Here is a 23,690-nt window from a genome sequence, read left to right as displayed (position 1 = left end):
TCACTCTCTGTCACTATCTCTCACTATCTCTCACTATCTCTCACTATCTCTCACTATCTCTCACTATCTCTCACTATCTCTCACTATCTATCACTATCTATCACTATCTATCACTATCTATCACTATCTATCACTCTAGGACACTGCAGCAGCAGCACTGACAGTTATATGTATAAAAAAAAACCTGCACCCCCAAAAAGGGGGGGTAGCAGACACAAAATATACACTCTCTATCACTCTCTGTCACTATCTCTCTATCTCTCACTATCTATCACTATCTATCACTCTATGACACTGCAGCAGCAGCACTGACAGTTATATATATAAAAAAAAACCTGCACCCCCAAAAAGGGGGGGTAGCAGACACAAATCTTTCTATCTCTCTATCTCTCACTATCTATCACTATCTATCACTATCTATCACTCTATGACACTGCAGCAGCAGCACTGACAGTTATTTATATATAAAAAAAACCTGCACCCCCAAAAAGGGGGGGTAGCAGACACAAAATATAGCTCTCTCTGTCACTATCTCTCTATCTCTCTCTATCTCTCTCTCTATCTCTCTATCTCTCTATCACACTGCAGCAGTTGCAGGAAGTCCCAAGAAGTCAGATCCAGGAAGCGTCCAGCACGCTACAAGCAGTGATCAGGTGATCAGGTAAGGTATTTGCAAGGATCAGGTAAGTATTAGCAAGGATCAGGTCAGTATCACGGCAGATAGGCACGGTGACCGCTCTGCACGCTATTCCAGACCGGAATGGCGTCTGCAGCGCAGTCACCGTTAGATTAAATGTCGCGCCTTGGCTGTGATTGGCTGTCGGTCCGACGGACCAATCACAGCCTTGGGGGCAGGTGGGGTGAGGGTGGGGTGAGGTGTCATCGTCACCGATGACCCCCTCATGCCCCCTGACGCCCGGCGGTGATTGACACCTGTGTTACCGAGCGTCTGATTCGCTGGTAACACAGGAAAACGCTGTGAATGGCACACTGAACAGCCAATCACAGCGATCGCCGACGGGGGGGCGGCATCGCAGCCCCCCCTGGGCATGCAGGGACATGTCTGCTGTCAGGGACAGCAGACATCGTCCCTCTGTCACTGCGTCTCTAGACGCAGTGACAGTTTAAAGTCATGACGTACATTTATGCCATGTGTCGGGAAGTACATCCCGGCCATGACGTAAATGTACGTCAAATGTCGGGAAGGGGTTAATAGGGTTGATACCTCTTGAAAAGTATAGCATGCTGCCTAAACTATTTTACAATTTAGAAGCCAGTAAATGCCTTCAGGACCCAGATAAAGGCTTCAAAATAATTAAAAGAACAAATCACCAAAGTGTGGTCTAATCTCGGACTGCTGCATGAGGAATGGGTATTTATTACCAGGATGTCTAGCTACATACTCCTATATGCAGGTGGCCATTTGGATTGTAATGCTCCACTACCGCTCGCAGCTGTGGCACCTCCCTCTAATATGGAAGTCCAATGAAAGTCACACAGATTTGAGAAAGGACAGGGCTAATCCACCTACGGACCATGGGCCAGATGCACTAAGCTTCAAAAGTGATAAAATGGAGCGTGATAAGCAACCAACCAATCAGCTCCTGCCTGACATTTTTCAAACACAGCTTTTGACATGGCAGGTACGAGCTGATTGGCTGGCTGGTTATCACTCTCCATTTTATCACTTTTAAAGCTTAGTACATCTGGTCTCATCTCTGCAGAGCAACTGAGCAGGAGAGGTCGCTCTCCCTGCTCTGCATCTTCAGTGGGTGGCGAGTGGTGAGCAAGAAATTAAAATAACCTATACAAAAGAATAGGTGGATGCTGATTGGCTGAGAGAGCTCTCCCAGCCAATCAGAGACCGCGCATTCATTGGAATGTTTTTTTTTTTATTATTATTCTGCCCTCCTCATGCAGCTTCCCAGGAGTAAAATGCGATAAATCGTGTTCAATTTATCACATGTAAAAAAGGGCACATCAAGTGCACATCAAATTGGGGAGCTGCCCGGAAAGCTCAAGAGAAATCGGGTCCGACTCATCCTCAGGACAAGTCAGACTAGTGTGTGGGATCCTTTAGATTTAAGTGGGGTGTGTACAATCGGAAATCTAAATTGCAGTGTGAAAAAAAGCAACCCGTATTTACCCTGCACAGAAACAAAATAATTCTAAAGCTGGGTACACACCTACAGATTTATCTGTCCAATCAAGTGGGAGTAAATATCTGGTAACACACTGTATATGGGAGAAAATGACAATCGAATATTTGCAATTTTGCACCCAAACACTGGAAAATGGATATAAATGATTGTTCAAGCACATTTGATAACTCAAACGGCTTTAACAAATTTGCCTGAATTACTTTTGCCTGATTTCTGGCAGTGGAGTAAATGGTTGATTGTCATATGCTCGTATATATTACCAGATTTTTGCTCCCATCAGAGGGATTGGACAGATAGATATGTAGGTGTGTAGTCAGCTTAAAACTGGGTGCACACAAATTGATATTTCTGCAGATCAATTGATCTGCAGATATATCTACAGACGGATTGGGCAGCGTGTTCACGTTGCCCGATCCATCGGGACTGATATCACAAATGGGAGCTGTCAATCACTGGTGGCTTCCGGCACGGCTGTGTTTTTTATATTGGCCGTTCCATCTAACGGACTCATTCTGCCCAACATGACCCTCTCCAGGAGGGACACAATTCTCTTTCCTCTTGATTTATGATTTCCATCACCTGTGTTGAAGCACCTGTCTTATTTGTTAACCTGTTCAAAAACAGGTGATGGCAATCATACATTAACAGGAAAGTGCAGGAGCAGAGCATTGTGTCCCTCCTGGAGAGGGTCCTGTTGGGAGGTATGTAGCCTATATACTGCCCAGTGCATATGCACCTTAACTCTCTATGCACATTACATTTGTCCCACCTGCAATGCAGCATGGTTTTGTCCATTTGCTAAAAAATTAGCTTTGCTATTAGGTCTGAATAACCCCCAATGTCTTTCATTTTACAAAAGCACCAAATGACACTTAAAATAAAAGCAGCAAGGATGTTCCTTCCATTTGAAAGTTAATCCATAACTTAATGACACATGAACAGCTCTTGGAAAGAACCCAGCTCAGGTTAAATTTAATGAGGTCTAAATGGAAAAACGGGGAAATGTAATAGGAAGAGAGATTCAGAAAGTGAGAGATTTGGTAAGAAATCTCAGTTTATTTTAAAGCAGCAATCATTTACACTTCAAAACCAGTTCGATTTAGCAGTGTAAATGATTGCCGCTTTGAAAAAAAAACTGAGATTTCTTACCAAATCTCTCTTCCTATTACATTTCACCCATTGGCTTTTAGCTCACTTTAGCAAACAAGGGGGAGTTCTAGTTCACATGGGATGTTGTTATGGGAAACCAATCAGAACCTACTTCTTATTTTTTTAGCACCTTCTGGAATCTAGAACAGGGATAAGGAACCTTTGACCCTACAGCTGTTGTTGAACTACACATCCCAGCATGCCATGCAACAGTGTTAGCATGACCAAATAGCAAATTGTAGCAGGACATGCTGGGATGTGTAGTTCAACAACAGCTGGAGGGCCAAAGGTTCCCCATCCCTGATCTAGAAGATAATATATAGTATCTGATTGGTTGCCCATTGCACCATACCATGTGAAATAGACCTCCCATCTTAGTAAATTTCCCAAGATTGTGCACAGCCATTTGGATGAACATTCATTCCATGCACATGAGTAGTGAACCTGAGGGCACGCTGTGGCACAAAATTAAGCCCTCAGGTGTGCACTGCCCTTTTTTATCTTAATAAATATCAGATTGTCAACACGTTCCACACTATGCTCAATGCCCCCTGATCCTCAGCATTGCCTACCTGACCATCTCCATGAGGGAGAAAATGCTCTGTTCCTGGACGTCCCTGGTAATGTATGATTGCCATCACCTGTGGTGAGCTAGGTAATTAATAAGAAAGATGTTTCACCACAGGTGATGGCAATCATACATTACCAGGGAAGTCCAGGAACAGAGCATTTTCTCCCTCATGAAGAGGGTCAGGTAGGCAAGTATGACTGATCCTATATTGTACAAGGCCATTAAGTGTAAACTAGTGTGTGTATAACCAACATTACCCATAACAGGAGGGACACAATGCTCTGTTTCTACACTTCCCTCTTAATGTATGATTGCCATCACCTGTTTTATACAGATTAATTGATAAGAAAGGTGCTTCCACACAGGTGATGTAATCATACGAGGGAAGTCCAGGAAAAGAGCATTCTGTCCCTCCTGGAGAGGATTATGTTGGGAGGTGTGTGTATAATTATATATATATATATCTTTTATATATCCTACAGTTAAACTGTAAATTCTTCAATGTGTATGCAGGGATTAAGGATTTTTAGCTGCCCATACACGGTCCGTTTAACGGATCCGTTTGGGACTTAAACAGCACACATCGGATCGGTACGCATGCATTGTGCATGCACTGCGATCCGATACGATGTGTACCTAGTACAAAAAGTATGTGCAGCACATACTTTTTGTACCGTACTATGTAATGCGCGGGAGCGCGCATCGCATAGTACAGAACGGAGCCCTACACAGCGGACTGTGTATGGGCTCCTTTACAAATATACATCCTTCCAACATTTCTCCAGTGATTCACTGGTATAATAGTGTCAAGTGCAAATGGCACAAAGGAGGCTGATAATGAGAATATCTTTTTTGGCTGGTGACTGTATGTGTGTCTCCCTATACTAATCAGATACAGATGTAACTCTACCTGGGGTCTGGTTTAAATTCTTCAGGGGACGCCATGATGCAGATGCTGTAGTCGGCCTTCTCTCTGCTGCCTGCAATGTGACAAGCTGTTCTCCACAGAACTAATGATGGACTTTGCCAAGTTCAAATGCCTGCAAAACCTCAGTGTGATTGGTGAACCCGCGGCTTGCAGGTCATTGATCTTCATATTCAAACATGTTTTATATGTTGGGGGTTCTGCTTTGAAGTTTTCGCAGTAAAATACTGTCTGATCTAAGCTGTGCATTGAAAGTGTATGCAAACTTGGAACCATTCATGTTATTCATTATCAAATTCATGTTTTTTCTTTTTCAAAGGGATTTTATTTTTAAAAGACTATCTAACTGGGCAGTACTAGAGTCTTCAATAGATAATTAAAGTGCAGCATTTGGGAACTGATGTAATCCACTTTCTTGTTTCCTTTCCATCCCTCAGATGGATGCTATGGTCATTTGTAGGGATGGCCATGGATAATTTGAAATAATCGATGGTTTATGGCCAATACTTTTGCCATTGATGTGGGAGAACCAGATGGTTTTCATACATCGATGGTAATTGGCAAAGTAGAACCAATGTTTCTTTTTTTTTTAAGGTGCCAGGACACGAAGCATAGCTCCACTCCCTGACACCCAGAAGCCCCACCCTGATTGGCTCACAGGCCATTTAATAGCTAAAACTATCGATGGTTATCAATCACATAGTTTATGACCATCGATGATTGGTTGCAGAATCGCCAACGATGGCACCCATCGATGGCAACTGCACCAATGGCCATCCCTAGTCATTTGCTGATTATTGTTACATGCTAGGGAGTGCATAGCCACTGCAAGACCACATGGTATTACCTCTCTTCATGACCAGTTTCAAAACTTTATCTATATCCATATATTTGATAAAAGTATTCTTATGTTAAGGTGTTATTACAACATATGTTAATTAAAGATAAGTGGTTTAAGTTACTAGAGAACCGAACCCCCCAAATTTACCTGATCCGAGGCAGGCTCACAGATGGCTTGCTCCTTCGTGCCATTTTCTGGATCCAGAACAAGGCTGGAAGACATAGTCCCGCCGTATGGATTCTTGCAAGACCTGACCCTATAAATACCTGTTATCGGCACCATTTTCATTACAAGGACGTGTCTGTTGAGGGAAGAGAGGTGAGCTACTATGGGGTATTACTAATACCACTTGATGGCTAACCTTGACACTCCAGATGTTGTTGAACTACACATCCCAGCATGCTCTGCTACAGTTTTGCTATTTGGCCATGCTAAAACTGATGCAGGGCATGCTGGGATGTGTAGTTCAACAGGAGCTGGGATGTCACGGTTAGCCATCATTGCTATAGGCGATTTCTATGGGGGACTTTCTACAGGGGACTACTATAGGGGACCTGCTATTGGGGATTACTAAGGGGGCTGCTGTGGGGTACTACTAAGCGGTTACTTTATTTTAAAAAGTTAATAAAAAATATATTATTTTTTTTACTGCAAAGTGTGCTGTATAATCCCAGGGTTCTGCTGCCATGTTTGGTGTATTATTCCAGGGGTGCCACCATGTGTGCCATATAATATCAGATGTGCTGCCTTATAAGTCTGCAAAATAAATCCAGTGGTGCTGCCCTGTGCTGCCATATAAGCCTGCAGTATAAGCCAGCCGTGCTCCCCTGTGCTGCCATATAAGTCTAGCGGTGCTGCAGTATAAGGACAAGAAGAGAAAAGAGTATGTCACGGTGTGGTGCACCTTTAATTGACTCTCACGAATAAAATTTTTTATTTTTATTGATAATGTTTAAAACAAGCGAAATGTAAAAACACACAAGACAAAAGAACATGAAATATGGTGTGTTTAACAAACGGCGGCTCACTCACTTAGCACAGTCTAGAGTTTGTATGAGTAAACTGTTAACAGGAAGTTCCCGTCGACACTGCTTATGTCAATTCAAATGGATTAATATCCTATATGTGGGTGCCCGGATCGGGTTTCACTACCAGTATAGGGGTTTATATTCGCTATGTGGACCACACAAAATGCAATGGGTTTAATACAACCTGATATCAAGCTTGATCAATTGAATCACGGTCATACAGTATCCTTATCTAGTATTTATGGTACATGTACGATGTCAACAGTTCTGTATAGATGTTGCTTTTATACGTGAAAATCTTATGAGATATGAACAGCTCGGGAAGCTACAGTGGATCAGCCTGATTATTCATCCATCATGTCATGTAATGGTTGCATAGTAACAGTATAGTTCCACGCCAGTTTTAGAATAAATAGGAATGCGCTGTAATCACGGATAATAAGATTCACTAAGGTACACAGTGCAGTCAGTCAGTCTGACTATCTTGTCACCAAGCGCGACGATCGCACTGTATTAGTGCTACTGTGATATAACAATAATCTCAGAGTCAGTCACAAACAGTTGGAAATGTATTAAAATAAACCGTGCTGGTAGTAGGTTATCTTTATAGTGGAGTCCTGCACATATATATTTATTACACCAACTGTTTAATACAGATGCTTGGAAGTGTACTGAAATAAGCAATGGTGTTGGTTGCTTATATTTTGTAACTATGTCATGTGCAACAATGTTTTATTATACCATTCAATGCTTGATACAGTGTATGGATTCAGTATGAGAAGTTATACTTTAATAGCCACAAGCTGGATATGTATTTGGAAAAGGATCAGTCTTTTCCAATGTGTCGACCCTTGTGTCAACACTGGTGGGCGGGGTTTTGACTCAACAATACAATGAGTATAGGGCAAAGAACCAACACTATCCGTGTAGATCAGTGCTGGCTTGACTTATTCTATCACAATCAATAGTGGTATACATCAATTAGTATTTAATAGGGTAGTGTCGGCTGTATAGGAAAGCTATAATAGCTGTATGGTATAAGTGCCAGACAGTCCGTTATAGTATGAGTATATATACCCCTGCTATGCACAGTGTTTCCAAAGAGCCAGTGAGTGTTAACAGAGTCACTGTATGAGCACTCTGCCCGCACGTGGCTGGATGTAATCAGCACAATCGCGGCAGTATGAGGCCAGTAACAATGGGTGATCATACAGTATAATGGGCGGTCACGCAGTACGGTTGCGCACCCCCTGGTAGTGAGTCCTGTGTAAAAAATTTTTACAGATCAAAATACATTTCTAAGTGCTGCGAGTAAGTGAGCATCACCGCTAGCCGTGCTGTGCAACCGTACTGCGTGACTGCCCATTATACTGTATGATCACCCATTGTTACTGGCTTCATACTAGAGATGGGTCGTTCACGAACAAACCGGATCTTTTGAACAGATCCCATTCAAGAACGAATGAGCCGCGATCCCAAAAAGGTGATCCGTTTCAGTTTACAATGCATTTTCCTGATCTCAGTGCTGCCACCTGTGGCAGCTGAGATGTACTACCTCTGTAGACTGAGTACAGTGCTGTGACTACAAGTGATAGAAAGATTAGCTGCTGCTGCCAGGGATGGCCATCGGTGCAGACGCCATCGATGGTTGCCATCGATCAGTGTTTTCACTCGGTCATGTATATTCCCGTTTTTTTTTTTAAAGCGAGCCGAGGATCCGTCTAAAAGATACGTATCTTTTCACTGAACGATGCGCCGGTTCCCGGCATAGCAGGGGTATATATACTCATACTATAAAGGACTGCCTGGCACTTATACCATACAGCTATTATAGCTTTCCTATACAGCCGACACTACCCTATTAAATACTAATTGATGTATACCACTATTGATTGAGATAGAATAAGTCAAGCCAGCACTGATCTACGCGGATAGTGTAGGTTCTTTGCCCTATACTCATTGTATTGTTGAGTCAAAACCCCGCCCACCAGTGTTGACACAAGGGTCGACACATTGGAAAAGACTGATCCTTTTCCAAATACATATCCAGTTTGTGGCTATTAAAGTATAACTTCTCATACTGAATCCATACACTGTATCAAGCATTGAATGGTATAATAAAACATTGTTGCACATGACATAGTTACAAAATATAAGCAACCAACACCATTGCTTATTTCAGTACACTTCCAAGTATCTGTATTAAACAGTTGGTGTAATAAATATATATGTGCAGGACTCCACTATAAAGATAACCTACTACCAGCACGGTTTATTTTAATACATTTCCAACTGTTTGTGACTGACTCTGAGATTATTGTTATATCACAGTAGCACTAATACAGTGCGATCGTCGCGCTTGGTGACAAGATAGTCAGACTGACTGACTGCACTGTGTACCTTAGTGCATCCTATTATCCGAGATTACAGCGCATTCCTATTTATTCTAAAACTGGAGTGGAACTATACTGTTATTATGCAACCATTACATGACCTGATGGATGAATAATCAGGCTGATCCACTGTAGCTTCCCGAGCTGTTCATATCTCATAAGATTTTCACGTAGAAAAGCAACATCTATACAGAACTGTCGACACAAGTTGACATCGTACATGTACCATAAATACTAGATAAGGATACTGTATGACCGTGATTCAATTGATCAAGCTTGATATCAGGTTGTATTAAACCCATTGCATTTTGTGTGGTCCACATAGCGAATATAAACCCCTATACTGGTAGTGAAACCCGATCCGGGCACCCACATATAGGATATTAATCCATTTGAATTGACATAAGCAGTGTCGACGGGAACTTCCTGTTAACAGTTTACTCATACAAACTCTAGACTGTGCTAAGTGAGTGAGCCGCCGTTTTTTAAACACACCATATTTCATGTTCTTTTGTCTTGTGTGTTTTTATATTTCGCATGTTTTAAACATTATCGATAAAAAGAAACTTTTTTATTTGTGAGAGTCAATTAAAGGTGCACCACAACGTGACATACTCTTTTCTCTTCTTGTCCTTTGCATATTCCCAATTGTGTCCAGTGGTAGCACACCTCCCATAGAATCTCTAGGAACATACCTAGTCTACTTCTATTTAGGGGGGTCCTTTCTGTCAAAAACTCCTCAAGTAATGAGGGTCCTGTGCGATTGACCAAATCTCCTTGTGCTGCAGTATAAGTCTTTTCTATAAGTCCAGTGCTTGTGTTCTGTGCTTCCATTTAAGTCCTGCGGGGCTGTCTTGTGCTGCTGTATAAGTCCAGCGGTCCTGCCATATAAGTCTTCCGTATAAGTCCAGCTGTGCTGAAAAGAAGTCTAGTGGTGGTGTCCTGTGCTGCCATATAAATCCAGTGGTGCTGCCCTATGCTGCCGTATAAGTCCAGTAGTACTGTCCCTCTGCCCTATCAGTCCAGCGGTGCTGCCATATAAGTCGAGCGGTGCTACCCTGTGCAGCCATATAAGTCTGCGGTATAAGTCCAGCAGTGCTGCCCCGAGCTGCAATATAAGTCCAGTGGTACTGTCCCTCTGCCCTATCAGTCCAGGGGTGTTGCTACCGGGTGCCGGACAACTCACGACAGTCGGGATTCCGACAGTCATAATCCCGACTGCTCCCTCATGGGGGTCCATGACCCCCATAGAGGGAGAATAAAATAAGTGGTGAGGGGGTGCACAGCGGGGGATTCGCGGACCCCCACCCTCCCGCGATTCGCGGCACCCCCCATGACCCCCTCGCGCACTTCACTCCCCCCTGTGCCCCCCCCCTCCCTTCATCGACGACGGAACACTGATGGAGCAGGAGTATCGATGGTGGAACACTGAAGGCACCCCCCCCCCCCCGTGCCCATCCCGCGATTCATGGCACCCCCCGCGCCCCTCCCGCGATTCACGGCACCCTCTCGCCCCCTCCCAATTTGCGGACCCCCGCCCCTCCCGCAATTCGCGGACCCCGCGCCCCCCCTCCCGCAATTTGCAGACCCAGCCTGACCCCCTTCCACCCCCAGCGGACCCCCGCAAACCCACTCCCGCATTTCACATACCCCCATGAGAATGGGGGATCCTATACCGCCACAAGCAGGTGCCGCTCTTAGGTTGGAAATCCGGCCCTGGCTGCCGCACTGCAGATTCCCCCACTGCCAGAAGTGTCCCCACGGTCCTCTGCACCAACGCCACAACTTTTATCAATGTCTTGCCCACATACCACTATTAGACAGCCTCCTGCTCTCATGCACCCTCACTCCCTCCCAGTGGGAGGAGACGCTCACCCACTGCCGGGAGCTGCATACTATCCCCCACCCTCCTCCAGTTCTAGGGATGCCCATCGACCATCAATGATTTCAAATCATCGATGGTTTATGGCCGATGTTGAATACTTTTGCCATCAATGTGGGAGGACCAGATGGTTTCCCTACATCGATGGCAAAGTTCCAAATTTTTTTGTGGTCCTGGGACACGGAGCATAGCTCCACCCCCCAAACCCATCAGTCCGGCCACTGAGTTGTGATTGTCCCACGGCCTATTCAGTCAGATATAATGGATGACCATCGATAGCTACAACAATCGATGGTTATCCAAGTAATATTTTACTACTATCGATGGCAGGGTGCAAAATCGACATCAATGCCAACCATCGATGGTGTCTAGACCAATGCCCATCTCTACTCTGCAACAGGCAAAAACCTTTACTACCCCTCATGCCCAATCACCTCTATCACTGCCCTACCTCCTGTTCTCCTGCCCCGTAACATCCGCCAGTGGGGACCCGCTCACCCTGTGTTGCCCACATTCCCCTATCATGCTTTACCACCCACCCTCCTGCTCTCATGCACCCTAACTCCCACCCAGTAGGAGGAGACACTGACTCAGGGGCACTGTCCTGTACTCCTGTGCTGCCACGCTGGACCCTCACCCACTGGCAGAAGCTGCACAGCGTCCCCCACCCTCCTCTTTAGTCCCCCTTACGCCCACACACCCCTAACACTACCCAGCCTCCTGTTTTCCTGTGTCGTGACCTCCGCCAGTGGGGAGCCGCTGAATCAAAAACACCCTACTATACTATTGCACACACACACACACACACCTAAACAACACCCCCACACACCCACAAATGTCACTGTACCATCCACACTATCAATGTACATCTTACTCTGTAACTGCTTTTTAATTAAACAAAACAATACAATACACACCCCCTTCCAAATCATATGCTCTCTATTTAACACATTTCACCTATAACTCAAGTTGCAATACAAGCCATCTTTCATACAATTCTAACCATATTTCTCACAATACAAACGTTCACAAATTAAGGGGGCGTCGCCCCTTACGACGGTGTGAAGAGCGCCCGCAGGGTGCAATGAATCGCCTAGTGTGTGTGTGTATATATATATATATATATATATATATATATATATATATATATATATATATATATTGTGTGTGTATATATATATATATATATATATATATATATATATATATATATATATATGCAGTAATGCAGACTTGAGTTGTTAAGCAGTATTGGAATACTGACCGGCTGTAGACCAGGCAAGTACTGTGGAAGCTGGATCACCATGTTGGAGCACCGATGGTGAAGAACATTGATGGTGGAATCACCAATGGTGTTGAACCTTGATGATGGAACACTGATGGAGCAGGAGTATCGATGGTGGAACACCGAAGGAGCAGGAGTATCAATGGCGGAACCCCAATGGAGCAGTAACATCAATGGAGATGAGAATCAATGGCGGAACACCGAAGTAGCCAGGCAGCTGCACACTGGGGATGTCACAGGACCTGGAAGGAGTGGTGTCCTCTGGAACAGGGAACCTGGAATGCAGCTTAGAGACAGAGAGTTTACCATACAGGTAACACAATAATATCTGATCAGTAGCACTGGCAACTGGCTTACTTGCCCAGCATCCTTAAAGCAGGCATTAGAAGCTGATTGGCTGGGTAATTAGCCAGACTGGGAAGCACATCCGTTTGGCAAAAAAAGACATGGCTGCATCCATGTCTGGGGAAGGTTTGTTTGTTTAGCACATGGCCTGAGGCCCATGGATCTCACACCTGCCCATAGTGTGCATCAAAAATGGCTGCAATTGAAAAATCAAACACCTTAGTTTTCCTGGCTATCTGAAAAAAACAAACAAAAAACTAATGGAATACCCCCTAAGCCTTAACCCTTTGAGTGCCAAGGTTGCTGTGAGAGATGTGCAAAATATCCGCTAAAAATGCATGGTGGGTTAAGGAAGTTGTAGGCATCTACAATGCCCATTTCACATCACGGTGGGAGAGGGAAGTTGTAGCTGTGAACACTGCACACATGAAGAGAGCAGGTGGAATTTTAGCAGCAGGAAGTGGAGAGCAGAGAAGCAGTCAATTGTGGGGAGGTCACCAATTACCAGGGTCAGCCCGGTTTAGCGTTGGTCACTTTTAACATGACCCTACATGGCCCTGACAGGAAAAACAAACAGTCACAAAACAATAATGAATGCAAAGAGTACTTACCCACCCCTCACACTCTGTATGTGTCTATTAAGTCTTAAATAAGTGGGGTGTTTTGTATTTGTTATAAAATTTTAAATACTGGTAGTAGGGTGGCCAATCTCGGGATCGGCGGGATCCCAAGATTTGGCCCCAAAATGTCCAGGATATTCCAACCCGGCAACAATACCCAGCAACAGTATCTATCTCCCTATTCACACTTTACGGCAACAACAATATAGAAGTAATAATCGCCAAATTATTATTATCAGTGTCCGGACTGCACCAGAGCAGGACAACTCCTCTCTGGTCATAATATTCAGAGATACATATTTCGCTAGTTGAAACTTTCTTTATTATCAAGATGGGATTAGGGACTAAAATATATTGACAAGCGGACATTAAAATACAGCAGCCTATAGTGCTCATATGATTGCTCCTCCCATCTGATAATTTCAGGAGTCTCCATAGGATTGAACAACATTATTCTATAAACTAACCTGTACCTATGATATCTATGTTTGGTGTTGTATGTCTGTATGTCTGCAAATTTCTATTTTAAATGATTATTAAAAGTTAAATCTTATAATTATTCTTTGTAAAAAATCTTTTTTGACAATTTAAAGAGTGCCCCCAAACAAAAGAGAGTACTTTCTTCTTTCTACTTTGGTACTTTACACTTACTCTCAGGGGAGCACCGCCACGTCATTACCTACCATACCATAGGTTGACAACTTCACTCCATTGTGGTAATTACACTAATTTTGAACTATTGCATGTATATCAAAATAAATAAATACATTTTCAGTGTCACTTGTGCTCAGGTTATATCCCCTCCCAGACTCCCCTCCCATCCCTCTTTCCCCAACCTCTATTCCAACCCGGGATTAGACTGCGCATGCACAGTCTAATGCCGGGCAGCTTCTAAGCACTGGCTCAGAAGCTGCCCGGCTGTTCCCGACCCCAGCATGCAGCCTGTGCAGCGTGACATTGGATCATCACACTGCGCAGGCCCCAGCGTCCTATCACAGTTGACCACTCCCAGCTGCACTGTAACTTCTGGCCTCCCCTCCTGCCCAGCAGATGCTGCCGCTACCCGCTCGGAGGCACCAGGCACCCCTGCAGAGCTGCTCTCTGCCCCACTCCTGGCCGACCACCCAAGTAAATCTGTGGGGTGGACGGGGCATGTTTTTTTTTTAGGGATGCCAATCCCGGGATTGAGCATTTTTCAATCCCAGAACCCGGGATTGAAAAATGCCACGGGATTGGCATCCCTAATTGGTAGTGTATTTTAATACATACAACTCAAATACTGTTAACATTTGCTTTCGATGTGACAGTTGCTATAATGCATAATCTGTGAAGGACATTTGCACTGAGAAACCTCATCCTGAAGGTCATTGGCCTAACACCTTCACCTTTGTGTTCCTGCATAGGAGTAGACTCTTCAGTGTTTGTGACTAAATGACAAACAGGACTGACCAGAACATAAATGTCATGGTCTTTTATTAGATTTATTCACCTAAAATAAAGAATATATTTGTAGACTATGCATCTTGCAGTATACAGTATGTATTGTAGATGTTTAAATTATTTTTATATTGCCTCAATGATTATACACGTGTGTGTGTGTGTGTGTGTGTGTGTGTGTGTGTGTGTGTGTGTGTGTGTGTGTGTGTGTGTGTGTGTGTGTGTGTGTGTATGTATGTATGTAGTAAACTGGGGATTATTCTATATCAATCAGTTTCCCGCACGTTCGCACTGACTGTTCGCAGCATGTGCATAGGTTTTATTTTCGGGCTAGGTCTTATTTTTAATTAATATTGACAGCAATTTCAATAAATAGGCAAGTGTATAACTTTATATACACTTGCCTATATGTCCTGACGACGGGGGTCTGGCCCCCGAAACGTTGAAAACAACATTCTTTCATACACTTGGAATCCTCATAAGCTAAGCACTTAACCTTTACCAAGGTTAAGTGCTTAGCTTATGCTTGCACATACTTTTTGTACTTTAGGTTTCATCACATTGCATCGCATTGCATGCACCACGGATGCACATGCAATGCAATGCAATGTGATCCGTTCTAGTACAGCACGCTTACAAAGCAGCGTGTATGGGCTGCTTAATCTGAGGTAGCCAACTCTAGTCCTCGCGAGCTACCAACAGTTAATGTTTTCCAGACCTCCTCACAGAATCACAAGTTAATCATTTAGCTCCACCTGTGGATCTTTTAAAATGTGTTAGTGAGTAATGAGTGCACCTGTGCAGCAGCTAGGTTGTCTGGAAAATGTGAACTGTTGGTAGCTCTCGAGGACTGGAGTTGGCTACCACTGCCTTAGATCATCTATTAACTTTACTACTGATGCAGCATTGTTTACATACTATGTACTTGCCTTGCATTGTCTTGTACTCTTTTCTTGTTTTGCTCATTTGTTCATGCTCTTTGTTAGGCACTGCAGAACTCTTGTGGCATCCCATAAATAAATGATTAGAATAATAAAACTATTCAGTTCTTGCATCCATTACTTACAAACTACAGTATACTGAAACGCAAGCTCTAGCTCTGTTATTGCTGCTCTCTATTGCTGGACAGTTCCTGCTGGTTATGTTTGGAATTACATTCTGCTTGCAACTGACCTTTTTGTTTATGCGTTCTGGACATCACAGGTGTGCCTGGACCATCTTTTTTTGGGGGTGGGGGTTGTTCGGCGGCTACATGGCGTCACAGGCAACCGCTGCGACCCCAAACATCGCCGGCCTGCATCTGGCTTTGGAGCTAGGCTGTTCAAAGCACTCGCACTTTAGCGATGCTCCCACAATATCTCACGGGCAAATCACGGTGAGGTACCTGATGTGGGGATCAGCCTTGTCTAGGCTGGCTGACCCCTGCAGTCTACCACTGGGAGCTGTACATTTGGTAAATTTAGAAAGATTACAACTGAATTAGGCCCATCATAGCGATTTCCAAAATACTGTGGCATGAAATGGTCCAGGTGTTCTTCCACTGTGGATTATAAAGTCATCCAGATAAATAAAAAGGGCATCATAATTAAAATTGCTTAGGCATCTATCTGTCAAATATTAAAATGTGGATGATGCATTGGACAACCCAAAAGCATTTAGTATAATTCAAACAACCTCTTGGGTGTCACAAAGGTGGCATTTGCTAGATCCTGATAATCAATATTGAGCTGCCAATAGGCACTAGCAATGTTTAAAGCTTTTCCCAGATTCCTCAATCTGATGTAAAGTGTGAGCATCTTGCCCGTGCAGATATTTAGGGATCCACCCTTCATCTTGTTCACTATTATAGGGACCAGTGGCATCGAGAAAGGGGAGGAGCCTGTACTTATTACCTGGGGCAGAGTCTGATGGAGGGTCCCGGGCCCTTCTTCCCACTGCAGCACAGCCTCTCTCCCCAGCACATGCTGCTCAGTGCTGTGTGCTGAGCGGGGGAGAGAGGCAGCAGCAGCCTGTCTTCTCTCTCCCTGAGCAAGTGTCCTACCATCAGACGGTTGGCCACCCGCTCCCCCTGCTAAGTTTTCTTTTTACAGGGGAGTGGCCACGACACTGGGCCTGGCACGCTGTTGGCGGCCCTGAAAAGGGACCACCCAGGAGTTTTTATGATGCCCACATACATTGAGATGTGTGCTAGGTGCGATTTGAGCTATACACTTTGAGTAAAAAGACAGCGCAAACTTGTCAACCGTTTGTGTTTTTGCATTTGGATTGTAGGGGGTGGTATCCCCTGGTGTAACATATTGCTGCAGTCAGGTTTGGCGCGGATATACCTCCACTACAGTTTTTATTTTGTACTGTGTGGGATGCAATTTGAACTACATAATGAGGCGTACACATGGGACAATTGGAGCCCCATTTCTAATGCCCCTTTCCCACTGCAGCTAAGAAACGGTAAATTGCAGATTTTCAGCGCAATTTACCGTTTTAAGGCTGCAGTGGGAAAGTGCCAGAGTTGAAATACCGTTTAAAGTTAAATGGTATTTCAACCCGTTTTTAAAGCAGAGTCCTACACGTTAAAATAACGTTTAAGAGGCAGTGGGAATGCCTCTTAAACGTTATTTAGCCTCCAGGCAGTCCCAGTGCCTGATGAGACCTAGTAGTTCTCACTTTGTGCATGTGTAATGAGTGCACGTGCATAATAATGAGCCGCTCATTACATATGCGCATATGTAATCCACGGCTCATTATTATGCACGTGCACTCATTACATATGCGCAAAGTGAGAACTACTAGTTCTCATCAGGCACTGGGACTGCCTGTACCCTGCTGCCTCCCCACTGCCCTGCATCCCCGTGCAGGTAAGTACAAGGGGAGGGGAGGTGGGGGCACAGGGCAGGTACGGGGGTTAGGCACTCTTTACACTTGGGGGGGGAGGGATTAGGCACTCTTTACACTTGGGGGGGAGGGATTAGGCACTCTTTACACTTGGGGGGGTAGGCACTCTACATTTTACACGGTTCACTGCAATGAGAATGGTACTTAAATGGTATTTAAAACGGTAATCTGCTGCAGTGGGAATGCTAATACCATTTTAAATACCATTTAAGATTACCAGTACTTTAAACTGGTCTGCAGTGGGAAAGCAGCATAAGTGATCTTACTAGATCACCCATACATGGGTGGAGCTATAAATATTATCCAGGAATTATTACACTATTAGTTTAAATCTAATATACTCCAGTGGTTTAAATGTAATATACGCAATCAATACCACCCAACATGACCCATCCAGGATGGATAAAATTCAATATACAACCCCCATTCCCCCAGGTCCCTGTCGTAAGTGACCCGGGCCCCTCCAAGCCTTAATCCAGCCCTGCCGAAATGAGCAAGTGATAAATTGAATAGGGAGACATTGCCCTGCTGGATTCTCTAAAGTTATTTTACTTGGTGTGAATATAATCTTTGCTTCTTACCTCCCAAGTGTTCCTGCTCCCCTGTGGTCAGGATTAAGCCTGACACTGCTCACATGTGTACAGTCAGCATTCCTTCTAGAATCCAAGAAACAAAGACATCATTTAGACTGTATGATGTGCCAAGATCAGAAGACTGCAGTGAGGTTTTTTTCCGACCACCCAATTCAGTGTAATCTAGTATGCTGTAATTCTAAACAAGAGCAGGGATAGGTCACCTTGTCATTTCATGTACTACTGTTTTGAGAATAGTTAGCAAATGATGGTGTGATTTAACATTTTACAATTATAGTATTGTTCCTGCTTATATTGTGACCACCATTAAATTAGACACTTGTTATGTTAAATATGCCGAATGTTGATGAAAATATACAAAGAATATTACTAGAGATGTATGTGAGGCAATATCATTTCTGACTCTGACTGCATGAAAGCCATTGTCCTTCTCAACAGGGAGAAAAACACCCAAATTTAAAAAATAAAAATAAAAGAATGGTCTCCATGTTCATGATTAAAGAATATCCAATACCATTGAAACTTTAAACAAGAAAAATGATTCTCGATTCGGGATTGATAGGATTGTTCTTTTGATATATAGCCAATAGGAGAACGGCTAATGTGACAGTGACTGTTAGGGCCCACGGAGGGTGGTATTCAATTGTTATATCACTCTCGATGTCCCATCTAAAGTTATAGGAGATCGCAGAGGGATATTCAATTGATATTCAATTGATCTTTTTTATCACACATATCATGCTCATTGTGGTCCGGTTGAGCCATGCTAAGTGGCTAAAACTAATTGGCACAATGTCAAAAGTCCCGTTTCAGTGCTCAAATGGGTGACTTTTTGTGTATTTCAACTCGCCACCCCCAGGGGTAGCAATCTGAAATTATATTAGTGACCGCTAACAAATTATGTTTGTGGATTGATTGGTAAACAGCAGTAAGTGGATAATCCAGGAACACCGTGGTAGTAATGCAGGAGAAAATTGTAAACAGCTATGGTATTATTCAGGGTAATAACCGGTATCTGGGTGTCTCACTTCAGGGTGTCTATACAGCATAGCATCATTGTACACCATAGAGATGGCTGCAGTCACATGTTCAGTAGCCCATCAGCTTAGATATCACACCACCTTGCAGACTCTACTTACCTACTCTCCTGGAAGTTGTAGGAGGTAGTCTCCTACAACTTCCAGGAGAGTAGGTAAGTAGAGTCTGCAAGGTAGTGTGATATCTAAGCTGATGGGCTACTGAACAGTTGTAGGAGACTACCTCAATCTACCCACTTACTGGTGATGGGGGCAGGATGAGGGAATTAACTGGGGAATTCTGGAACCATATGGAAGGGACTAACCATTCATTGGTCCCACTCCATTCAGCCTCCGGTCCAGATATCAAATCACCATTTTATCTGATTGTTGTAATAATTTATTTATGTCATGTTTTTCTAATTGATATTAAATATTTGTATGATCATTTCATGAAAACCAGCGCCACTTCTTTTTCTTTTTTTCTCCTGATGTTGGGTCCTAGTGCCCAGCAAGTTTGAGTTTCTTGATGTTGATTGTCTCTGATTATAGATAGATATAGAAGAAATGCACAAATGGTATATATCCCTGAAAATTATGTTTTATATGTACTGGCTGTGCATTTTATGGTAATCCTTGAAGAATGTTTATTAAGCAGGCTTTATTTCTTTATGCTATAATCACATTAACTCTAAATAGAACTTATGAAACTCGTGAATGCTAAAGCTTGCATTCAATGTTCATGAGTATACCAAGGAGAGAGACATGAATAATGTCAGCAAGATGATAATGTGTGTCCTTTATTGCAGTTACTTGCAGGCTTATATTTATATATTATTGTGTTCATATGACAAGTCTATTCATTTAGAGATGTCCATAGACCCCCAGTGTTTTAGTTTTGCCAAAACTACCCTCACGTGTTTTGGATCTGTATTTTTGCAAATTGTTTTATTAAAACTGCTATAATAAAATAATGTGGGCCCGTTTTTGTTCCTACAAACATTATTAACCTCAATAACATTAATTTCCATCCATTCCAATCAGTTTGACAACCCCACAGTTCACAATATTGTTTTAATTCAGGCCAAAAGGTTGCACCATGCTACTTAGCTGCGTAAGCTAAATGACAGTGAGGCCTAGCACCAAAAAGACTATGAAGGAAGAATAAAAGAAAACATTGATTTGCTGTGGTAGTTATTGGCAGCTGAATGGTGCATATTCTCTGTGAACTGAGGCCTAGTGCCAAAATACAATAAATGAAGAGTAAAAAAAATATTGCACTTAACTTTCTCTTTTTTATTAAATGTTTTTTTTTTTATTTTTGGTTCCCTGACTTAAACCCTGTATGCCCTATGGATTGGTTTAAGTAAATTACGTTGAAATATTAGTATTGTCATGACTGGTGGCACTAGCAGCAGCAGTAGTGCTAGTATTTGATTGCTTTTCCTGTTCTTCTTAACTGGTCATTAGCCATACTGATGAATACACAGAAGTAGTACAAACAATAGAACATTTTTTTGTCAAACAATTACATTGCGGGGTATCACAGCACTAATATGGAAGCGAACAAACACTGTGGGGTACAATACACAGAAGAAGTCTTGCAAACAATAGAACAACATATATTTTTACTACTTTTTAATGACCACTCACACTGTGGGGTATCACAGTGCTAATATGTATGCAAACAAACGCAGTGGGGTACAAAAAAAACACTTTTAAACTAAAAATTGTTTAATATACTCATACAGTATATTAAGTGGATATAAACAGCACAGCAATAGCAACTGACTGGAATGGATGGACACAACACAATGGAGACAGCAAAGCACAGCAGCTACTGACTGTAGTGGATGAACAGTGGACACAGCACAATTCAGCAGCAGCCACTGATTAGATTGAATAGACCGCACAGCCAAATTATCCTCCTCTCGACCACTTACCACCAGCCTCTTATCTCTACCTCTGGCTCACTCATTCTGATTTGCCTCCTGCTGTAATAGGCTGGGTGTTGAGCTCAGGATTTTCACATGTCACTAACTCTGTCCCTGGATTTTCCCAGCATCCCCAGAGACCAATATACCAATCCCCAATGCCCATAGTGCTCCTGTGAGCATCAGCACCTTCTGCGTCACCTACACACTAAAGGGCCCATTTACAATAATACCGCCCAGGATCGCATTGTAAAATGCAACCCTAACGATGGGATGTATCATCCCCTGCTCGCAGGTCAGGGCTCTATAAGGAGCCCGTCCCTGGGATGCGCTCAGCCGGAAGTCGGGGGTCTGCCCATGCGCGGTTAGCGCTGACCCACCTGCTGACCCCGCTGACTGCACTGCCCCGGCTGCAGTGCAATCAGGAGCCCATAGGCTACAATGGGCTGTCGCCATCTCAGAATGGTGATAGCCCATGGATGCGAAGCCAGGTTGCCCGATGTTGCTACATCGGGCAGCTTTGTATCCCCCATAGAAACCTATGGGGGAGGCAGCCGGCGGCGGTACAGGAGGGATCGCAGCAGGGATCGGATATAATGGGGATACTTAATATCTGTGGCTAACCCCCGACAATGGGTGTTTTCGGGGATTTAGCTGCAAATTTAGCATGATAAATGGACCCCTAATACTGCTACCCTCTCAGAGTGATTTATATACAGTTGATCCAACAGTCAACAGGACCCGTGCTTTCATGGGTTTCCTAGAGGTACTCCGATATCCATCCCAATATAATATAAACTGGAAGGATAACTGGCACCTAAACAAAATATACTTAGGGGTCGATCCTATTAACCTCGAATGGTGCAGATGATTCGCGAGTTGCGAATCATCACGACACCGGGTGCACTTTACTGTGGAACGAATTTTCAGCGAATTCGGCCCTGAGAAGGGTGCGAGTTAGGGTTAATTTGGGTGCCATTTTCAGCATGAAAACGGCCCCCGAATGGCAACTCGCACCCTTCGGGGTTAATGGGATCGACCCCTTAGTGTGTATGGAAAAGTAGATTGTAAGTTCCACTGGGACAGGGACTGATGTGAATGACGCGGTGTGTTGCAAAATGTGTAAGAGTTTTACGGTGTGTCGCATATTGTGTAAGGGTATTACGGTGTGTCGCATATTGTGTAAGGGGCATTATGGTGTGTCGCATAATGCATGGTGTGGGATTACAAATAAACTCCTAATCAAAAATATTGGTTTTGCTGTGTTTTTGGGGTAATACCCCAATGAAAATAGTTAAAATTTAACTTTTATTGACTCAAGAATAAAATAAATTAGGATGGGTTGACACACACAGCGATACAGACACATACAAGACAAAAAACATATAATATGTGTACTCTAATAAATAGAAAAATGGTACAGCGCTGTGTTCAATATTAAATTCAAAGATTTATTAAAAATAATTTTCACAACATTAGTTAAATCAATGTGGCCAACATTGGGACAAACAAGACTTACAAACATAAAATTGGACTCTCCCCTCAGATAGAGTATCCTTTAAGTTCAGTCAATAAGCAGCATGCATTTTTCAAATGAGGGTTAGTGGTTGTTAAAAGTTAGTAATTTTAGCCTCTTGGTTAGTAGCCGGTATTTGTTTATAAAGTGCACAATAATTCAAATGAATACTTAGGTTTGTATCCGGATAGGCAAAAAACGGGGTCCAGTCTGCAGTCTCCAACCAACCTTCTCCGACCGCTGAATGTTTGGTGCGGTTCTAGCAGGGATGGTGTGGTGGCTTTGTGGGGCGGCAGGCTTCTCTCCCCAATCCTTATCCTTTACGCGTTTCTCCGCCTTGGACTGTCAGCGGCTTCCTCAGGAGGTGTGTAACCTGTAGTCACAGCTGCGTTCTTTTATAGCAGTCGTTTCCGCTCTTTTGTATTGGCGCATGCGTATATCTAGCGGGTCGCGCCTCAGTTTCAGGTCTGTTTGCCGCGATGTCATATCCGGCTTAGTGTTATTGGACCCTTGTTATATTATCCGGCGCGTCACTTTGTACAGCGCGTCTCCATATACGTGTCTCACCGCGGGCCAAGCCTCGTTTTCATGCTGGTGTATTCCAACCTCAGCATTCAGTTCTGTTGATGTGTAACCATAGTTACGGAAGTTTGCACGGAGAAGTTAGAAACACTCCGTAATTAGCCTTTATTAGTTCAAGTGACTACAGGTTACACACCTCCTGAGGAAGCCGCTGACAGTCCAAGGCGGAGAAACGCGTAGAGGATAAGGATTGGGGAGAGAAGCCTGCCGCCCCACAAAGCCACCACACCATCCCTGCTAGAACCGCACCAAACATTCAGCGGTCGGAGAAGGTTGGTTGGAGACTGCAGACTGGACCCCGTTTTTTGCCTATCCGGATACAAACCTAAGTATTCATTTGAATTATTGTGCACTTTATAAACAAATACCGGCTACTAACCAAGAGGCTAAAATTACTAACTTTTAACAACCACTAACCCTCATTTGAAAAATGCATGCTGCTTATTGACTGAACTTAAAGGATACTCTATCTGAGGGGAGAGTCCAATTTTATGTTTGTAAGTCTTGTTTGTCCCAATG

At 43.5% G+C, this 23,690-nt stretch overlaps 1 protein-coding gene across 1 annotated transcript in view; it reads right to left on the bottom strand.

Moving 5' to 3' along the window:
• The window catches only part of SLC51A (solute carrier family 51 member A), a 38,285-nt gene extending 33,338 nt beyond the window's left edge, over nucleotides 1-4,947 (bottom strand). The window contains exon 1 of the mRNA XM_083177506.1: nucleotides 4,793-4,947. Within this exon, the coding sequence (XP_083033632.1) occupies nucleotides 4,793-4,827 (35 nt within the window). The 5' untranslated portion in view covers nucleotides 4,828-4,947. The remainder of the gene's footprint in view (nucleotides 1-4,792) is intronic.
• Nucleotides 4,948-23,690: the final 18,743 nt, after the last annotated feature.

Source organism: Crinia signifera, chromosome 3, assembly GCF_055691185.1.
Source record: "Crinia signifera chromosome 3, ASM5569118v1, whole genome shotgun sequence".
Lineage (NCBI taxonomy): Eukaryota > Metazoa > Chordata > Amphibia > Anura > Myobatrachidae > Crinia > Crinia signifera.
This window is presented reverse-complemented; position numbering and strand designations above follow the sequence as displayed.